At 49.5% G+C, this 19786-nt stretch overlaps 9 protein-coding genes across 9 annotated transcripts; 4 read left to right on the top strand and 5 right to left on the bottom strand.

Moving 5' to 3' along the window:
• Window positions 1-1312: 1312 nt before the first annotated feature.
• On the bottom strand, window positions 1313-1831 carry LOC6597889. Its single transcript, XM_002023013.2, has one exon. It carries the CDS (start codon window positions 1814-1816, stop codon window positions 1445-1447), a length of 372 nt encoding a protein of 123 aa, XP_002023049.1. The 5' UTR covers window positions 1817-1831; the 3' UTR covers window positions 1313-1444.
• Window positions 1832-2617: 786 nt separating this feature from the next.
• Window positions 2618-3344, bottom strand: LOC6597890. The gene has a single exon (XM_002023014.2). It carries the CDS (start codon window positions 3264-3266, stop codon window positions 2712-2714), a length of 555 nt encoding a protein of 184 aa, XP_002023050.1. The 5' UTR covers window positions 3267-3344; the 3' UTR covers window positions 2618-2711.
• Window positions 3345-3962: 618 nt separating this feature from the next.
• Window positions 3963-4684, bottom strand: LOC6597858. The gene has a single exon (XM_002023015.2). The coding sequence runs from the start codon at window positions 4568-4570 to the stop codon at window positions 4073-4075; it is 498 nt and encodes a 165-aa protein (XP_002023051.1). The 5' UTR covers window positions 4571-4684; the 3' UTR covers window positions 3963-4072.
• Window positions 4685-5999: 1315 nt separating this feature from the next.
• LOC6597859 lies at window positions 6000-6971 on the bottom strand. The gene is made up of 3 exons (XM_002023016.2): window positions 6689-6971; window positions 6502-6612; window positions 6000-6442 (listed from the first exon to the last, which is right to left on the bottom strand). The coding sequence occupies exons 1-3, from the start codon at window positions 6954-6956 to the stop codon at window positions 6000-6002; spliced, it is 822 nt and encodes a 273-aa protein (XP_002023052.2). The 5' UTR covers window positions 6957-6971.
• A 2451-nt stretch (window positions 6972-9422) lies between these two features.
• On the top strand, window positions 9423-10932 carry LOC113566266. The gene is made up of 2 exons (XM_026991168.1): window positions 9423-10793; window positions 10868-10932. The coding sequence occupies exons 1-2, from the start codon at window positions 9701-9703 to the stop codon at window positions 10930-10932; spliced, it is 1158 nt and encodes a 385-aa protein (XP_026846969.1). The 5' UTR covers window positions 9423-9700.
• A 686-nt stretch (window positions 10933-11618) lies between these two features.
• On the top strand, window positions 11619-12049 carry LOC6597860. The gene is made up of 2 exons (XM_002023017.2): window positions 11619-11862; window positions 11930-12049. Exons 1-2 carry the CDS (start codon window positions 11626-11628, stop codon window positions 11936-11938), a joined length of 246 nt encoding a protein of 81 aa, XP_002023053.2. The 5' UTR covers window positions 11619-11625; the 3' UTR covers window positions 11939-12049.
• Window positions 12050-13464: 1415 nt separating this feature from the next.
• On the top strand, window positions 13465-14390 carry LOC6597861. Its single transcript, XM_002023018.2, has 3 exons — window positions 13465-13473; window positions 13746-13992; window positions 14160-14390. The coding sequence occupies exons 2-3, from the start codon at window positions 13758-13760 to the stop codon at window positions 14174-14176; spliced, it is 252 nt and encodes an 83-aa protein (XP_002023054.1). The 5' UTR covers window positions 13465-13473; window positions 13746-13757; the 3' UTR covers window positions 14177-14390.
• A 2367-nt stretch (window positions 14391-16757) lies between these two features.
• Window positions 16758-17800, top strand: LOC6597862. The gene has a single exon (XM_026991184.1). The coding sequence runs from the start codon at window positions 16862-16864 to the stop codon at window positions 17090-17092; it is 231 nt and encodes a 76-aa protein (XP_026846985.1). The 5' UTR covers window positions 16758-16861; the 3' UTR covers window positions 17093-17800.
• Window positions 17801-17816: 16 nt separating this feature from the next.
• Window positions 17817-19539, bottom strand: LOC6597863 (serine protease easter). The gene is made up of 3 exons (XM_002023020.2): window positions 19361-19539; window positions 19145-19290; window positions 17817-19071 (listed from the first exon to the last, which is right to left on the bottom strand). The coding sequence occupies exons 1-3, from the start codon at window positions 19437-19439 to the stop codon at window positions 18043-18045; spliced, it is 1254 nt and encodes a 417-aa protein (XP_002023056.1). The 5' UTR covers window positions 19440-19539; the 3' UTR covers window positions 17817-18042.
• Between the last annotated feature and the right edge of the window lie 247 nt (window positions 19540-19786).

Genomic DNA, 19786 nt, shown 5'->3' with positions numbered 1-19786 from the left:
TGGGTAATTTCAACAATAGAACAATTAGTTTAACAGCCAATAAAAAATAGAAACAGGTTCAACTCTGACAGAAAAACACTTTTGCGGAAGTTTTAAATGAAACGAGTAGCAAAAGTCCAGCCGGCCGAATGTCGCCTCATCACCGGCGATGAGTGATTGCCACCACAGCAATACTCGTATCACGTATCGCATATCTCGTATCTGACTTTTGTAAGACTTCAGACGATCGTAGTACCCCCAGGCAATACTCTGGCATTCAATTGGGAGCAAAACGGAAGCGAATTGTGTTATAATTGAGTTCAATTCCAGTCAATGGAATGAAGTTGGCAATTGGCATGCAGATATCGTCTTGCCATACATAATCGTAATATATGCCAGCCTCTCGAGGGGCTATACGTGCGTACATATATCGTGTGATTTAGGCTGATGACATTGAGACATCTTCAGGCTCGCAAATGAATGATAAATGAATCAGCTAAATGAAAATGGAAAGCAAGCCGATCAAACCGGCACTGAAATGGCAATGTAAAATGAATACACGAATACACAAATCACCAGTAGAGACAAACAAAAACCAATCAATAGGAAACGAGTGTTTAAACAACCTGGAAATATCAGCTACTACGAGATTAAGCCACAAGTTTCTAGAACCCTATTAAGTTTTGATTATGATATACCATTTTAAGGGAAATGTCCATCAAAGATCTATTTCCTAACAAGCAACAGATCCGATCCCAACCAAAACACTCACAAATTGCATATGACTCTTAGAAATTACAGGTTGGAGCAGAACGCATATTGGGGGCCGTCATGGTGGTTGATCCCTCGCATCGTTTCTCCCCGGTATATAATTTGTGCTGATTGTCGGTTGAGAGTTGTGAATATTTGTTTAGAGGTAGCGGAGATCTTGGGTGTGTGGTTGTCATTGTGGTGAATGATCTCATATTGGAGTTCGTTCTCAGAAATCGCTTACATCGCGAATTTCATTCGGCCAGCCTTTATTTTTGTGATCATTCGATCTGCTCTAATGATCTCCCTGACTGTATTCCCGATCCCCACTTCTCATTCGATAAGATCCGTTTTTTCCTTAAGGGAAGACTGTGCTCTAGAGACGTATCCCTCATCTCGAACTACTTCTAGATGGATCGATCAGTGCCAGTCTGAACTTTGGATTTGTTGTTCCCTACGCTATGATTAGCTGCTGGCTGATAAGCACTGATCCATGCCCCGATCCCGTCCCGATCCCGCTCGCATCGGATGACGCTTATCATCTGCGGTTGCAAAACAAGAGATCACGACCCGTCGCGCACAATCACTTCAATAAACATTCATTTATTTTCGTATAGATCACAAGTAAAAAAAAAAAAGGAAGAAACAACAAAGAAATGTAAGCTGCAGGACGCTGTTTCCTGTTTCCGCAGTTGGAGATGGATGTCGGGGATGTCTACAGAGCTGGCGGATGAGATGGGGCAATGGGTGCCAGGGGAACCTTCTCGGTGGGCGCATCGAAGGGCACCGCCGACGGGGGCTTCGGCGAGGAGGTGTCGTCGCTGAGACGGTGCTTCAGCTCGTCGTACTTTTGGGCCACGGAGCTGCCAAAGTCCTTGGCGCCCTCGCCGATCTTGTCAGTGTATGGCTTGGCCACCTCGGCCACATCCTCGGCTCCTTGCTTCACCTTGCAGCTGAGGCTCTTGAAGAAGTGCTTGAAGTCGCTTTCGTCCGGGCCCTTGGTCTCGTCGCAGTCGGCCCGCACCTGGACCACCGCCACATCGATCAGCAAGAGGGCGATCAGGGAGCACAACACAAACGATTTCATCTCGACGCTTTGAGTGGGGCAATGCGACTGAAGAGCTACAAATCGAAATCGAGGCGAAGCAGGCGCTGGCGACAGCGACGGCTCTAGGCAACCGGTTATGCTACCCCCCGCCTCCCCAGACCACCCCCAGCAATGAAGTGAACAATAATAAATCTCAATCAAGTTGTGAATGTGTGTGTGTGTGTGCGTGTGTGTGTGCGTGTGTGTGTGCGTGTGTGTCTGTGTGACTTTATTTTTGCTATGCGACTAGTCTGATCTTCTGGGCGGGGGTGGCGGCGGCGGCACAGGGTGGCCTCACCCGCTGCACCGGTGCCCGCCAGCTGAAGCAGCAGCCGCTATGATCCCGCGTCGAACAGCTGGAGCCCGACCAGACAAAGGCCTCCTCCAACCCAACCATGGCCGTGAGGATGGCGCCGAAGATCAGGAGTCCGCAGGCTTTCAGTAGTAACATTTCCAACCGACAGGCCGCTGGCAACTGATGCTGCCACAGGGCACAGCGCACTCCTCTACTGAGGATGAGCTTATTTACTCACCAAAAACCGGCTGAACATTGTTTATTTTTGGTCAAGAATGAACGACAAAGTTGTGGGCCAGAAGACGAGAAGAGAAAGTCAAGTACCAGAATGGCATGAAATGACAAAAGAAGAGCCAAAGCTGGAGGGGCTCTTTCATATACATATGAACGAGAGCGAGAGAGGGACAGATAGAGTGAAAGATAACTGTTGAGACATATTCCTGAATAACTCTGGAAGGGCCTTTTGAGAGCTCGAAACCTCACCGAATAAACCAGAAAACTATTCATTAAAATTCGAAATGTAATCATTTAATTAATCTACTTTTATAATTTATTAACCAATGCATATTGTATATAGTAGGTATAGAATAGGTACAGAAACTACTGCTTCATACCGTGGAGAACCTCGTTGTCGACCTCGTTGGCATCGTCTCCCAGCCACTCGATATTTGTGGGTGTGGGAGGAGCTGGTGTCGTGGTGGCTTCCTCGTTTTGCCCAGTGCTCGGGGAAGTGACTCCCTCAGTGGTGGATCTGATTGTGGAGCTGCCTTCCTTCTCGGTGTCCTGGTCTTTGTCCATCTGGGTGTTATCCTTGGGCGGCTTGGGCAGCGTGAGGACGTTGACAAAGAGCGTGATCCTTTGGAGGAGCGAGCGCGTCACATCCCTGGCCTTCTCCTCCAGCAGCTTGGCCTCCTTCTCGATGTTCTCGATCCAGGGCTTGGCCTTCTCCAAGGTGCACTGAACGCTGTGCACGAACTTTGTGACCTCGCTGGGGGGCTTTGGGGTCGTTCCCGAATCCGAATACGAATCCGAATCCTCCAGAGACTTGGCCTCCGACCCACAGAGAATAGCCGCTGCCTGCAGCTGGCCGAGGCACAGGCACAAACACAGGCAGCCGACAATGGCAGCGCTGAGGTTCATCTGGGGATTAGTCATCGTCACTGGCGGTATGTGGCAGCTGTGGTCGTAGCGTCGTGGCGATCGTGTGTCGCCGCTGAGACCCCAAACTCGACTGAAACCCGTTTGCAGCCAGGCAAAGCCACTTGACCAAGTTCTGGCCCCTGCCAGCGGCCATCGACCATCGACCATCGACCATCGAGTGTGTGGTGTGGGGTGTGGGGTATCTGGAAGATCTGCGAGAAAGTCGTCGAGCAACTGAAATGCATTTCCAACCAGAACTGAGGAGCGAAAGAAGGGAAATGGCAGGTTAAGTGCAAATGGAAATGGAGAGGGGAGAATGTCAGAATGTGAAAGAGATTAGGTATATGAAATGAATCACAGTTTCTGCTGAAGAATAGTGATTTTTAACACCTTTGGGGATAACCAGGTGAAGAGCAAAATCAGCAGGTAGATGCACGAATGAGGGATACCATCCCAGGATGTTGGGGTTTTTCCTTAACTCCCCGTGTATAGAAGGAGCCCGCTGCCTACCTACTCGGGCTCATATAGTATTGTATAGTCTTTGATAATACGTATTTGTCGTTATGCTGAACAAATTCTGAACCCACAGATAAATACATAAACAAATGGCGGAAATGCCCCTGGAAATTATCTCCCATTGAATGTTTCCGACGAATTTCCACTTTCTCTTTTTATTTATACAAAAAAAAAAAAAAATAAAAAATAATAATAATAAAAACACACACAGACAAAGGAAATCATAAAATTAAAAAAAAGTCGCTCACAATGCTTAAAAAATATGTACAAAGGGTTCCGTCCCGTCCATGGGTACCCAGATGGGTCTACTTCCTCAATTTGCTGCAGTTGCCCAAGGCGTCGAGGATGTGGCCGTGGCCGCATTGCTGTTCGCCTTTGAGGATGTCCGGGTTTATGACCTCGACGTTGGCGAGGAAGCCGCGGTCTTTGCTCATCTCCTCGACGGAGTCCTTGGAGAGCTTCTCGCGGAAGCCGTCGAAGCGGTCCTTGATGTCGCTGCCCAGGACCTTGGCTTTCTCGCCCAGCTTTTGGGCGCCCTCCTTCAGCTCGGTGCCCAGATCCTTGGCCTTCGCGCCCAGCTTCTTGGCCCCCTCCTTGATGTGGCAACCGAAGTTCTTGAAGAAGTCCCGAACCTCGTGCTCGCTACTGCCACTCCCGCCCGAAATCTCCGAGATCTTCTCATTCAGATCGCTCAAGCCGGGCACCTTGTCCTCGCAATCGAAGAGCCCCGCCCGGGTCGGAGTCGGGGCGGTAGCTCCCAGAAGGAGCAACACCAGCAGCAGGGATCCTTGCAGGTGATTCATTTTATAATTTGATTTGATTTGATTTGGATTTGGGTTTTTTATTTTGATTGCAGATTCCTTTGGCGTTGGGGCACCAGACTGAACCTCAGCGTTGACTCGACTCGTTCGCACTGACCTGGGGCTCCTCGATCGCCAGGCAATTTATTCAGTCGCCTCCGACTCCGACGAGCGGTTGCCTTTTGTTCGACATCGCGCGTCACTTGCTCGCATTTTCTCGATTCCATGCCCCGATCCATTCCCCGCCAGTAATTCAATTTGCGACAGAGGCAACAATCATAATGCCAGATCGTGCCCAATTGTGACTTGATTTAAGCATCAACAAAGGGGGAAAAGCACAAAGAACGAGCAAAGATACTTGTACGAGAGACCCTTGAAGCAAGAACCCCGAAAATGCGCAGATACTTTCGACTTTTCCAGCGACTGGGCACACTGCTGTCAAGGGTCAAGGCTGTCCTAACAAAAAGATAGCCCCCCAACCCCAACCCCAACCCCAACGCCGAGCCCAGCTCCCTCGGGATCATCCATCGCTAGCGCATGTTCAAGGCGTGTTTTCGACTATTCGTACGAGTAGCCGGAAGCACTGACTAATATGAGTATACGAGTACGAGTACGAGTACTATATATAGTCCACAGACTGTAAGTACGAGATGCGTTCAATTGGTATAGTCTCTCATCTTGGCGGGAAATGAATTGACCCACAATGGCGGGGCACAGCGTCGATTATATAACAATTGGCCACAGCAAAAGGGGGAATCCATTGAAGAACGGCTAGAGTATGCTTAGAATTTGATAGGCTGAATGCGAATTTGCATATGATACGACAGAAGCGCGCGATTTAGATACAGATGTTCAGATATGTGCGATGGGAGGTCAAGAGGGAACAACTGATTCATCAGGCATATAAGAAAGAAGAGATATACATATGTATGATGTATTCTATTCCTCACAACATCAAAACAAACAGCTACTGATGAATCAGTATTTGATAATGAGTAATGCATGCATTTTATAAGATATCCAGAGGTTTCAGAGCCAGTTTTTTGATTAAGAATGGAATACAATCAAAATGAAGATATATATACATAAATTATAGGACCAATAGATAGATATCGAGTCGATGGGATAAATTAACGGTTCATTTACCCATAGAAATCTCTTGCGTTGATGAAGGTAATCGATGTTTATCGATATATGACAAAAAGGAACGTTTGATACCGATACCGAAGTGCGACAAGAGTGAACGATTTATGTAGAAAATCTACCGAGCGATCGCCCCTCGCTTAGGACAGACACTGACTTCCGTCATTGCTATTTTATTGAGCTCGTTCTCTCTGGGATTTCGCGCTTAATTATAAAATTTCGCTGGGCCTTAAAAGGCGCACGTCAAGGAAGATACTCGGATGTGGCGGGCGAATGACTTCCGTGCGGATTAGCGTGAATTCCAAACGCTGTCGTCGTCGAAAGGCCCAATATTTCCATTGTCTGGATCAGTGTCGAAGTCGTCCTCCTCATCCGGTTCGTCTGTGGCGCCTTCGTCCGCATCCGCATCGGGGCCCGTGTCGTCATCGCCCTTTTCGTCTCCATCTATATAGTCGTCATCCTCTTCGGGAAGATGGTAGTCAGCCTCTGTGGTCGTCTGCTCCTCCACCACTTCCTCCACCACTTCCTCCACCTCCTCGGGATCCGTCAGCTCGGGCAGTAGTGGCAAATCCGTGGTGGTTGTGGTGGTGGCTGGTGTGGTGCTTCTCGTTGTGGTGGTGGCTGGTGTGGTGTTGCTCGTTGTGGTGGTGGCTGGTGTGGTGCTTCTCTTTGTGGTGGTGGCACGTGTGGTGCTTCGTGGCGGTGGCTGTGTGCCAGCCGCTGCTGTCTTGCCTGGAAAAGGGTAACCGCCTTAGCCGAGAGTTCATTGCCCCGCTCCGCACTCCACTTACAATCATCTGCTGTGGGGTCAAAGTCGCAGCGGATCCGCCGATCCATGGAGTCACCGCTGATCGGTGTCGTGGAGGGCGCTTGGGGTGCTGGAATCGCGCCGAGGTCCTGGCCTGTTGAGGGGGCAACAAAATGTTTGGTACTTTGCCGATCCCAGCACTTCTGATTCTGATTCCCTAGAACACTCACATTCACTGCGATGGGGCTCGAAGTCGCAACGCATGCGCTTATCCATCTCCTCTTCGCCGATTGGGTGTGTCACCACCTTCTTGGGCCGCCGCACGAAGTACACGTTCCTCACCTCGACAATGTCCAGATCGGGGTCGTAGCGTGCCACCCGTCGGCGCACGTATCGCCTGTGGGGCCTGTCCGGCAGTGGGACGGAGCGGGCCTGAAGCAGCTCCAGGCTGCCGCAGCAAATTATCACCAAGAGGATGATGGCTAGGGATCTATTCATGGCGTTGTCTTCCACTCAACTACTCAATTGCCCAAGTCGGAGGAGCTGTTCGAGCTGCGAAGAATCTGTGGCGGAAGCTTATCAATCGCGATAACCCTTCGCTCCGACCTTGGCTTCTTCCGAGAGCAGCCGAGCAACTGTCAGTGAGAGGCAGCGGAAGGCAGCGGGAGGCACCGAGAGGCGAGTGTGTGGCAAGTTTGTGGCATACTCCCGGGCTGTTGCCGTTAATTGCCGCTCACGCCTCATGACGATGCATCAATGTCGGCGGCTACATAAATTAGATTTCCTCGTGCCAGCCAACAAATTGGCCGCAAACATAATTGCCACGCCCCCTTTTCCCCCATCCGCATTGCAATGCCAAACACGTCATGCCACAGAGGTTGGAGCGGCACAGCACCCTACTGCATTTCGGACGAGTCCTTGGGCTCGCGACCAGGCGAATTTAATTGAATTTGAATTTGCATTTGAGTGCATTTTCAGGCAGAGTTACATTCGATAGAAAATCGAGGCCTAAAATCTATTTTGAATGGCCAATCGGCCAATCAGCTATCGAGTGCATAATCCACGGATGACTATGGATACCGGACGGTCCCAAAAATAGTACACCATTGGATGAACGGCGAGTGCCAGCATTCCCGCGCAACACCCCTTGGGTAATCGATAGCCATTCGATAGCTCAAGTGCCCGCCCAGCTGACTCATCCACAAGTGTCAAGACCTCAGGTCCCCCACCCCCATTCTGCTTGCCGCCCATCGATAAGCCCAAACGGGCCAATTTGTTTCTGATGAAAAATATGCGAAATGTCGTTTTCCCCATACATAAGTACATATGTTCGTTGCTGGCTTTTCTTTTTCTTTTTCCGTTTTCGTTGTCGTTTTTCCTTTGCATTTTGCTTTTGGTTTTCGGGTTTTCTTGTTATTTCTGCTTCTGTTTGTTTGTCATTTTTCAATGGCAGAATGTCGGCAATGGGAAGAGAGCGTCGAGCAAATTAGCCGACCGACCGACCGACCGACCGACCGACGGATGCCACATATGTATGTATGTTCAGGCATTTCCCAATAACATAACAGAAAATATCTGTGTGTGTTTTCCTCGGTTTGGGGGCTGTGTGTGTGTGTGTGGACAGGGAGATGGACATGAGCAGGGGGGATAGCGAGGGATGTGCTTCAGAATAGATAAACAAAAAGGAAAATATTTCAACGGCCCCGCATGAACGGAGAAATCACACAGCAATTTCTGTACAAAAATTCACTTCGTTTGTGAGAGCGTGAAATATGCAAAAATCAAGAAGGAATACAAATAACACTATGATACGAAACCACAAGATACCCATTGCACAGGCAATCTCTTTCTCGAGAGAAGATTTACAGAGAGAAGATGGCAGTCCTGTCGGCGTGGTGTCTGCTTGGGTGTCGCAACCATGAAATACGATTACCCATAAACCTTACAATTTTCTTCGTTTGGCTGTAAGAATTATCCAATTTCGATGGGGTTTACGGGGATTAGAAGATAATATCTACTCTCAAAGAAAACAAAAACAGAAAATGATTTGAATATGCCAAAAAGTAATTGGAAAACACTTTATCTATTGGTGTACATATTTGAATCTAGGTGTAAGTTTTATTTCTCTGAGTGTCAATGTATCTATAATCCAGACAAACTTGATATATTTTTGTATCTTTAAGGTTCCTTAATTCTCTAAGAACTATCTTGAGTACATCTTCTTGGACGATTACCCCCCCACGCATATACTCCTTTGAGTACCGTGTATATTGAATATGATCATCCAGGGGTGGGGTTGGGGGGTTGGGGAGCTATGGGTTGTGGGGAGGAGGAGGAGGAGGAGGAGGGAAAACTGTTTGGTTTCTTCGGGCTAGAGATGCGGCCAAGCCGAACAGTTGGCAACGAATCGTGTTAGCGGGCGGACAAAAGCGGAGCTGGCAGCGATCGCAGCTGATCGCAGGGCACACAGAAAAGAGCGAGACGGACGTCACATACCCGCATAAGAAAGAGAGAGAGTGCGAGAGCGAGAGAGAGAGAGTCAACAGAATTCTCTGTTTTGGTCCGCGTTGTGCGGCAGCGAAAAGTGGCACAGTGGCACGCACTTAAATGTCACTTGGTGGAGGCCTGTGGGGCGTAAGGCAGGGGCAGTGGCAGGGGCAGGGGCAGGGGCAGGGGCGTCAACTGGGAACTGGGAATGGGAGCTGCGATCATCTAGATCAGGGAGCGATTCCACCTAAAAATAGATGGAGGGAGGAATATGAAAGAGAACGAAGCCAAGTGAGTGAATGCAAGGAAAAAGCCAAAAATAATTGAAAGCGTGGGCAGGAGGACAGTGAAATCCACATAAAAAGAACACACACACAAAACAAGCGAGAAAAGTACAGCCCAATATAAAAGGAAAACAAAATTCGAATTTGAAATTCTTCAAAAAACAAAAGCCAAAACTTAAAAACTCCAAAAAAGAAAAACAAAATCAAGTGCCAAAATAGTGCCCCCCCCCCCAAAAAAAAGACTGATCCACCCATCGAGTGTCCACTGTGAACACATAATTGGGATAAACAATAAATTGGCCAGAGGCCAACCAAAAGAAGCAACGAAGCAACGAAGCAGCGAAGCAACGAAGAAGCGAAGATCAGAGCCAGCGGAAGATCAAACAGGCAACAGACAGCCAACAGGTGGAAGGAAGACCCCTAGACGTATCCGCATCCCCCTCTCGAGAGAGTTCCAGTCCATGCCTTGGGATGTCCCAGTCCCAGTCCCAGTCCCCAGATGAGGAGCAGGAACAGGCAGAGGAGGCCGATGCCGATCCGCTGGCCAATCTGCTCAGCCTCCAGTTACGCAAGCCCCCGCACTGGAACTGGGAGCTGAGCACCTCCCGCAGTTGCAGCAACATCGCCCTGCCACGCATCCTGCTGTACGACCACACGGGCGCCCTTCTAGTCGACGCCCACAGCGGCAGCGAGCAGACCTATCGATCCACCGATCTGCCACAGGGACAGCGAGAGCTGCAGAGGATCCGCCGCAAGAGATCGGCCACCTCGAATCTGAGCGGCTGCCTGGCACGCGACTTCAATGGCCTGCATATCGCCGAGGCCACGCCCAGTCCGAGCAGGAGCAGGAGCCGGGAGCATTCTCACACGGCCAGAGGCAGTTGCATTGAGATCAACACCCACGAGCTGCCCAACTGGGAGCCCGGCAGTGGCAGTGGCTGGGGCAGCGGCAGCTCCCGTCGCTCCAGCTCGCTGCGGGGCGTCCGATTCCTGGAGTCCCCCAAGCCGCTCGTCGAGGAGGAGGAGGAGGAGGAGGAGGAGGAGGTGGAGGTGGAGCTACCCGTGTATCCAACGCCGCCGTCCACATCCACGACCACCATGACCACCACCACGGCGAACTCGTCGTCGTCAGGGCCGCGAGAGAAGCGGCGCTACCGGCGCTCCCACAGCTCCATTCTGGAGCGGTTCAGCCTCTCGCGTGGGCGCCACTCATCGCCGGAGTACGCCCAGGAGCAGGACGTGGAGAGGGCGCCGCGCTACTATCTGCGGACCAGCAAGGCGGGTACCCTGGTCATCCGGGAGGAGAGCTTCAGCCGGATGCGACAGCGCCGCCGCAGGCCGCCAAAACACTCGTCCAGCGAGAACATCCTCCAGGAGCGTTCGGAGAGTGCCCAGAGTGCCGTGCAGGTCACGACACGGAGGCGCCATCAGGAGGCGGCGGCAGCGGCTGCCGTCTCCACCTCTGAGGAGGAGGAGCAGCGGGAGGAGAAGCTCCGTCACAGCCACGGGCGACAGTCGCGCGGCAGACGACCGCAGCGCAGCTGCATCAAGGATGTGGCCCAGGGTAAGTCGAAGAAAAGGATTCACCCCTGATCCGATACAGCTAATCCGGAACGGAACCTTCCTCTAATCAAACAGAACTCATTACGGTCGATCCCGATAATTGTGTCTATCGTGCGGCGCCGGGCGCCACAGCACGCTAGAAAAAGGAAAGCACGGAAGAAGGTCGTCCACAAAAAAGAGATGGAAAATGTGAGAAGAAAGAGAGAGTATGGAAAAAAGTAGAAAAAAAAAACTAGAGTTCCTCCTTGTGATGTAAGTCGATAAAGATGTACACTAGATGAATAAAAAATGCAATATATATAAAACAACATCAATAAGTTAATCAACACTGGTTCTAGAAAAGAATAGAATTCCATTCCATTCCATGAAATTTGTAAGCATAAAGCAGCACTTGAAATTTCCTAGAATTTCCTATACAAAGGTTCTTTATAACGAGGAAACCATAACGAGTATTCCACAACTAGTATCTCATAGCGAGTATCTCACAAAGATACCCGAGATCAATTATCTTGCAACGAGTGTCCCACAACGAGTATAATCTATAGGTCCATATGCTTGTCATTCAAAGTGCAGGCATGTATTTTGATCGCAGTTGTGGGAGGTAGAGTATTCAAAAGGTATCATCAACAATTCTTTTACCATCGCCGCCCAATGGCATGCCACAAATGAGTTGGATGATGATATTCTGTAGCAACGTGATAGCCAGAGAGTGGGCAGTAGACCCTAATCAGAGCTGATAAGCTCTGGATCGCCGGGGCATGGCGCACGGCACACGGCACATGGCGCTCGGTCGCGAGTTGGGCGCTCAGTCCAATAGAGGCATTTGGAACGAGATGCGACTTCTACTGCTGCCGGCCGGGGTGCTCGTGCTCCTGCTGTTCCTGCTCCGACTGCCCCTGCCCGGGGACGGAGCGGGTCGGGTGATATACTTTAACCAGCTGAAAGAGAACCAGACCCTCCAGGCGGGCAAGAATGCGACGGACAGGCTCGGCAAGGGCATGCTCTTCGATGTGGGACGGGGCAACTGCCATCGAGGGTACATGCACGATCATCATGGCCGCTGTCGGAGGGTGAGTGTCTTCCTTGAGGGTACTGGACAGTAGATAGGTTGAATCGAATCGAATCTTTCGCTTGCAGATTGTCTAGGCCCATGCCCAAATCAGTGATGTCTACGCCTTATTTTTATTGTTTTTGTTTTGTGTAGAGATTAAAGTGAAAAGAAATGAAAACCCAATACAAGCCGCTTTCATAAACAAAGATACAGATAAGACCCCAATAAACAGGGAGCCGCCCAAAAGTATGCCGGAACTTGTGTGGAGACTGTAATGAACATTAAAATTACCCTAGGTTGAGCGACCCATAGAGGGGATCCACTCCACTTACTCCACTCCACGGACCTTGACCCCAGAAGCGGAGGCGCCGCCAGCTGCGTCACATCACGTGCAATTATGATGAAATTATGGCAGATACGGGACGTGAAAAAGTGCCCCAGATAGGAAGATACATTACGACCCACAAGATACAACTCGACAACAGATAATGGAATACCGTCCCGTCGTCTGACTCATCTGGCTATTAATGGGGCCCTACCATACCCCACCGAAACGGCAACGATGGGTTTTGCAGTCATATTTTCGGGAAATTTCAGGTACCTCCGATAAAGACGGCAAAAGGCCGTTTGCCGTATGCCGTAATATATTGAACCGTGACGTTGAGGCCGTCATCGTCTTCCACCTGGGAGACAGCAGCGTGAGTGGGGAAGACCATCAGCCATCAGGCCATGCGACGAGCAACGTCTGCCCCCTAATCGCTGTCGATTGTGTGTGGAGTCGCGTGGTCGCGCCCCACCGAATTATACAGAATTTCGCATGGCTCACGAGCGTTACCTGGCTAAAATGCCAAACGAAATTGGCCCCGCGAATCGCACCAATTGCCAGTATCTAGTAGCTTCAGTATCTAGTAGCTTCAGTATCTCCTCCTTCGGATCTTTAAGACAAAAATAGCGAACCAATTAACCCATTCACTTACTCAGTTTTAAAAATAACAATCTATGACGTTCAAATCTTCGGGGTTTTATTCTATGAAACTTTGATTTGTGATGAATTTTTTTTTTTTTACATTTTTTCTTCATGAATTATGAATTAATCTTATTAATTTTTAATATTATATTTTATTTTTTACAAATCTTGAGTTACTTTTTCTTTCTCTAAATCTTCTTTATTTTATTAATGCATTTTAATGTTGGATTTTTTTTTGTATTATTCATTTGATGGCTTCGAGAATTCCCAGAAAGCAAGAAAAAATCCCCGCAGATATTAACCCATAAAAATCCTCTGCTTTGAGTGGGTTAAGGCGACCTAGTCGCGTCTCGGGCCACGTCCTATGCAAATGCATTAGGCGGGGGGGCTGACTAGTTGACGGGCTGACAGGCTAACGATAGTGTGATATTATCACCTCCCGCGCACGGTCTAATATAGCAGTCGGCAACTGGTCTTAGACTTATCTGTATCTGTATCTGTATCTTCGGAGGGAATTGGTGTGGGTGTGGGTGTGGGTGTGGGTCTGGTGAAACACTCAATTACACAGATTGCAAATGACAGGGAGGACGGAGCACTGTTCGGCCAGATAAGATTCGCCCAAAAGCGCTTACAGGGTGTCCGGGCGAGTGAGGCTCCCACAAGGTATGGCAGTGGTGGGTGGCTGGGGTTTGGGGTCTGAAGGAGCACCCTGTTGGGGTTTTATCAATTCAATGAAAACGAAAAAGACAAGCGAACCGCACTTAAGAAGTGCTACCTCCGAATCATATATAATCAGTTAACTGCCGGCATTAGAGCACGCCAGTTAGAGGATTGCTACGGTTGGCTCAAATCAATTCACTTTTGTCTCGTTTTCCTTCTCGTTCTCGTCATTCGGATTCGCATTCGGATTCGCTATCTCTCGGAGATTCCCCCAGAACGAGGTCGATATGTCGCTGCAACGCTGCAACGTCCATCAGCTGCTCCTGTATTCGGTCTGTCTGCTCGCGGTGATCGTGTTTTGTGCCCCGGCGGGTAGCGAGTCGCGTCGCGTGATCTTCTTGGCCCCCAATGGCATCCATCGCGGACAGATCTTGGCCACGCATGGCATGGAGAAGCCCTGCCCGCAGTGTCACATGCACGATCATCGCGGCAATTGTCGTCGCATCATTTCGTACAATGCAGGTGAATATTACGTATACGAAGCCGTCGAGTGCGTCATTGCCTCGCTATTGCCGGTCATGGAATCGACGCGAAGATGTCAACCCGTCAACCTGTCGAGCGCCAACCGCTTTCAGATTACTACTCGAAAAAGTGCTTTCGTATCTATTATTTCTGTCTCTGTCTTGCAGATGGCGTGCGCTGCTGAGAAGGGGAAAGAGCCAGTGAAAGCGCCCAAAATGAAACAAAACCCAACCAAAACCAAAATCAAAATCAAAACCAAACCAATCCATCGAAACGAATCTCCAACTCTCTCAAAACAACAGCATTATTCGTGCTCTATTTATTTATGTTATTTATCTGCCTCGCACTCGCTCTAGAATTCGCCCTATTTTACAACCAAAATACACATACTTACTACAACATATATAATAATAAATACAAATATCTATACTTGAATAAAACCCAGAGTGTGTGTCTTATTTTTTTTTTTTTGTGGTTTTAATTTAATTTTTGTGAATTGTGGATTGGAATTCGGCTGCGGCTGCGGCTGCCACTCGTCGTCTCGTCGTGGCACTGCAATTGCTGCCAGTTAATTACAGATAAATTCACACAAAGCATCGATGCATCGCAAACGCAATTCTGGAAATATCAAACCCGCCCCCTCCCATTGTTGTGCATTCCATGGACGATTGTGGACACAAGTGTGATGCATAAATTTGCATATCATTCACCATTCTCTTGGATGACATCGGAATTCGATGGCAGTTTCATGAACTCTCTCATCGCTTTAGAGTCCCGTCCCTCTATCTTATCAATTAAAAACCCATTACGCATGGGCTTTCCAGGCCTCGGCTTTCGACACTGGCATGTTCTGGGGCTGGTCTAAAGGTGTCAATGATATCAGCTTCTTAAGTGGAATCGGAAATATTTGATTTTCCAATTATAATGCCGACTTGACTTAAACGCCTTCCGCATATGTATAATGGCTGCATGCCGTTTTATCTGAGAGTTCCTTCTCCTCCTCGAGTCCAGTGTCCCCAAATGGCCGATGGGGAGATTCGAAACGATGAGAAGGATGAGATGAAGGGTGAGACCATCGAAAGAGCATTCATGCATTCGAAATTTGTAGGACTTACTCCAAGCAAATTCAGAATCTATTTTACGAAGTCAAAGAAAATCGTCTCCGCCTTTTCTTAAATTACTTCTTGTGATTCCGAAAAATATTGAAATATATATTAAAACTGAATTTAGTCAAAATGGAGTAAATTTGGCAGAAATTTGTTCCCAATTTAAAAAAAAACAATCTCAGAACTTAGACCAAAATTGACTCCGAAATGTTCGAAAATCTACTCGGAACTTAAAACGTTGCCTTAGACCAAATTTTCTCCGAAGTCCAGCAAATTTTACTCAGAATCTAAAAAAAAAGAACTCTAAACTTAATTCAAATTTACTCCGAAATTTATCAAAATCTACTCCGAATTTTAGTCAAATTAACTCCGCTTTTGGACCACATTTACACAGAATGTGAAACAAATAAACTTTTCTTTGTAATAATAATGGTCCGTTTCGGAGTAAATGGGGGATCTACTCGACAAACATATCTCAGGCATTTGTCTAGGATCGTAAACCGAATTTACGCGGAAGGTTGTCGAAATCGAATCCGAATCTACCAGAAGTTACGATCTAATCAGTGTGTGAGTGTGGTGTAACTGCCGGCGGACTAGCGACAGGCCCGGCCCGCTCTATCGATCACTTGAACGTGCCAAAAAAAAGTCAGGCCAAAACCCTACCCTCCGACAAGCCGACGACTAGATCCGCATGAAACTTTGGACCCCGACGCATTATTGGACATGCTACGTCAGAGGTAGGGGCGGGGCTGGGGATGGGGCTGGGGCTGGGACTGCGGCTGCGGCTGAACATGTAATCGAATGGGGTGGGGGGGTGGACTGACTGCTAGTGACTGTTTCATCAGCGTGCAGGTGATTCGGCTTCGAATCGGATTCATCAAACGACCTTATCGGCATGTCAAACACTCGGAGACAATTAGTGAATGAAAACCTCTCATTTCACAAGCGTGCAAAATGCTATCCAGAGGTACATACTATACATGCTCGTACATCAGAGCGTCGTGTTGTAGAGGACCGAGACAACTGGTCGACATTCTACATTCTACATTCATTCAACAACTGAATGGCATGGCATAACTTCAGGCTGAGGAATGGGGTTGGCATCGGGGAATCGTTTTCATTTTCTTCAGACCGGATGGCAGGCGTCACTGATAAGAGGGGCGGAGACACCGCAGTGATCCACCGCATGACGAAGTCCTAACAGCCCCAGCCAACTTCTGCCGAACAGCGACACATGGCAGCGGAATGTGCGTCGAGCGACTTCGTCATCGTGCGAGAGATGGGTAAGGGACGAAAATAGCCACCAGGGGCACCACTTGGAAGTCTACAGAGACAGAGACGGAGCGACCGAGAGACCGAGAGCCCAGTCCAAAGACCCGAAGCCCAGACCGTACACAATGTTTTTATATAGCAATGGGCCGACATACTCGTACAATAGATATTTGTATATTCCAATGGGGAATAAACGGCCTGGAGCCGCACTGCCAGCAGGGGCTATCTTATCGGTGGGTTGTGGAATGCCTTTAGAGGTGCTTATCTTATCGATTTGTGTGCGGCGGTCGCCGTCTTGGGCTATCGACACTGAATATCGACAGGCGCAACATCGGGAAACGCGCCCAGTCATAAAAGCGGTGCGCTAGCGTAACAATCTCCAAGCCAGCAACCGCGCGTGCCTTCAAAAAATCCCACAAAAAAAAAACACAGAAGTACGACCAAACTTCGAATAAAGCCTATTGGAAAGTTCAATCAAATCTCGCCGAGAAATGAAGCTGCAACGTCTCTTGCTCACAGCTGTGCTGATCCTCTGCCTCATCCTGGCGCAGAACGACCGGACCACGGAGGCCCGCCGCCTGATCTTCTTCAATCCGCACAGCCGCACCCTCCACAGCCAGCTGCTCGTCTCGCGGAAACTTCCGCGGCCTTGTCCCGCCGGCAAGATGCGGGACCACCGGGACCGCTGTCGCCGAGCACTGATCTTTGGCCGCAGCACCTGAGAGGGAGGACCCCAACGCCAACCACAAAATCTCCTTGTCTATTGTTATTAATTTAAACTTTTTTTTGAGTTATTTGTAAGCTAATTTATTGCCCCCGCTCTTAGAAGTAGTTGCATAGGTTTATTCCGGTATTTATTACGTTATTTATTCGTAGCTGGTTACGAAATAGTCGCTAAATATACACACGTACGTACATTCAACGCACAATAAACTAAAATCGAGGTAAAGATACGACACGATACGAGTACATTGTGTGGAAATTTTAGAGCCTCCATTAAATGGAATCATCATTATCAATCGCTAAAAGATAGCTTAATTTGTACTGCATGTTAAATGAAATTAAAAACTAAACCACAACTAAGGAATCATCTTTGAATCAAAAGCATGAAAGCTCAATAAGAGGACTTTCCTTGACTGTAGTTCGCTTTTGTATACATATACATACATAAGTATAGGGAAAGTGATAATGTCTTAGAGTTTTAGAAGAATTTAGAGGAATGAAATCCAAATCTTATTTTGTGGTAATTTAATATTAATTTCATTTTGGTGTACATTCTACACAACTCATGGAGCTTGCCACCGATCAAGATCTCATGGCGAACTCAGAGGCATCCCTCTCTCCCTCGGCTTGTTGGGTAAGTCCCGCACGTCTGTGTGGTGTGTGTGCTGTCCCAGTGCCCAGTCCCATAGTGTACATTGTGTGAGCCATCAATATACTTTTGCGTGTCATGAGCAAAGAAATTTAATCTACGGTTAGATTGCGATCCGATCCGGCCCGGCCCGATATGGGGAGGCCGACACACAACATGTTTGACAAATTGCCCCGGGCGGAAAGCAGTGACGTGAGCGATGACACCATGACGTCGCACGGAATTTAGCAGATAGACAACAACACAGAAAAAAACAGAAGAAAATATACGAGTATAGCCTGAGGGAAGCCCCAGGAAGAACTAAATGCGATTCGCTCGAATGGTCTGCTCGATCCAGTCCATGTGGCTGCTGATCCTCGTGTAGACGCCGGAGAACTCCGTCTGGCCGCACTCCTCGCGCCCGAACGAGACGACTCCCGCGAGATAGACGAAGCGATCCCGCTGCGGTGTGCTGGCCTCGACGGTGAGCGGTCCGCCGGAGTCGCCGTTGCAGGAGTCAACGCCAATGCCGCCGCTGGCACACAGCTGGCTCTCGTTCAGCACTTGGCCGTCCTTGCTGAAGGCCGCCTGGCACTGGTCGAGGGGCTGCACAATGAGCATGGCCTTCCGTTTGAAGTTGCTCGACTCGCTGTTTTCCGTGCGTCCCCAGCCGGAGACGTCGACGGCGGAGCCCACCAACTGGTTGGCCAGTGGCCCGCGTCCCGGCGGCAAGCAGACGGGCTCCAAGTGCTGCATCTGCAACCAATTGACGGGCCTGGCCAGGCGCAGCAGGGCGATGTCGTTGGTCAGATTCTTGACGGAGAACTGCTCGTGCGGCAGGATGCGATCGATGCTCACCCGGATATGGGGGGGCGCGCACTCCCGCCTACCGTTCAAGATCGTTATGCAGTCAGGATCGGTGGCCTTGTTCCATTCGCCCAGCCGGGCGCCCGTCAGCCGCCGGCCGGGGCCCATGAAGAACACGTGAGTGCAGTGGGCGGCCGTCACCAGCCAGCGCTGGGCAATGAATGCAGCCCCGCATACATAGCTCTTATTGCCGCCCTCCTCGGAGTACTCCAGCAGTGTCGTCCAGGGGAACTCGAGGATGCCCGCAACGGAGCCGCCAAACACTCGGGAAGCGAAGGCCGTGCCGCAGTATGGATACTGGGGCAACTGATCCGGGCTGGTGGGTGGTCGCGGCGGCAATGTATTCGGTGGGGGGGCTGCCTGCAGTCTCAGCAAGGGTCGCTCCGTGGTTGTGGTGCTTCCGATGTTGTTGTTGCTATTGTTCCTGTTGTTGATGCGTATCCCCAGAGCGGGTATGATGTTGCTCTCTCGCGGACAGCATACCTGAATGTAGGAGGACGTCATACATATGTATATCTATACCATCGTGGTATCCATATATAACCATGTAACTTACCAAATCGGGTCTCTGCCGGGAGTAGCATTGTCGCTTGCTGGAGGCATCCAACTTGTCCACATCGTAGAAGTCACAGTTGCCGGGATCGACGCATGTGCCACGGCCATAGTCCGCCGTGTGGCAGTTCCCAAAGTGAGTCATTGTCCCTGGACAATGGAGGTGCAAGCAAAGTTTAGTAGAGTAGGATCATCCGTACAGGCCCACCCAATCACTTACTTTCCCAACGCTGGGCGAAAGCCTGCAGTGCCAGCAGCAGGAGCACCAGCAGCATCCCAGTTCCGTGGAGACGCAGCATTTTCGATTTTCGTTGAGACTTTACTGTTCTACTGTTTGTTCTGGCGATGTTGTTCTGTTGCTGTTTATACTAGCTGCCGCCTCGGATGCTGATGATCGACTAGTGGCTATCATATCGCGATGCGATTTGCTCGGCTGAGCGGTGCGACGGCCTCGTGCTGTGACCCCCAGCCCCCAACCCGCTGGCCGGTGGCCGGTGGCCGCCTGAAGCTTGGCATTTCCACAGATCGCCCCTTGCCGCATTGATCAGCCGATTAGCACGATCGATACTCATTGATTTCAGCTGTGTGCCAGGGAAAACCCGTTCCAGATTGGCTTCCCACGGCGACTTCCAGTTCCAGCACCAGG

Source organism: Drosophila persimilis, unplaced genomic scaffold, assembly GCF_003286085.1.
Source record: "Drosophila persimilis strain 14011-0111.01,24,50 unplaced genomic scaffold, DperRS2 tig00000653-arrow-arrow-pilon, whole genome shotgun sequence".
Classification (NCBI taxonomy): Eukaryota; Metazoa; Arthropoda; class Insecta; order Diptera; family Drosophilidae; genus Drosophila; species Drosophila persimilis.
Note: the sequence above shows the minus strand (reverse complement) of the source record. Positions and strands in the feature narration are given on the sequence as shown.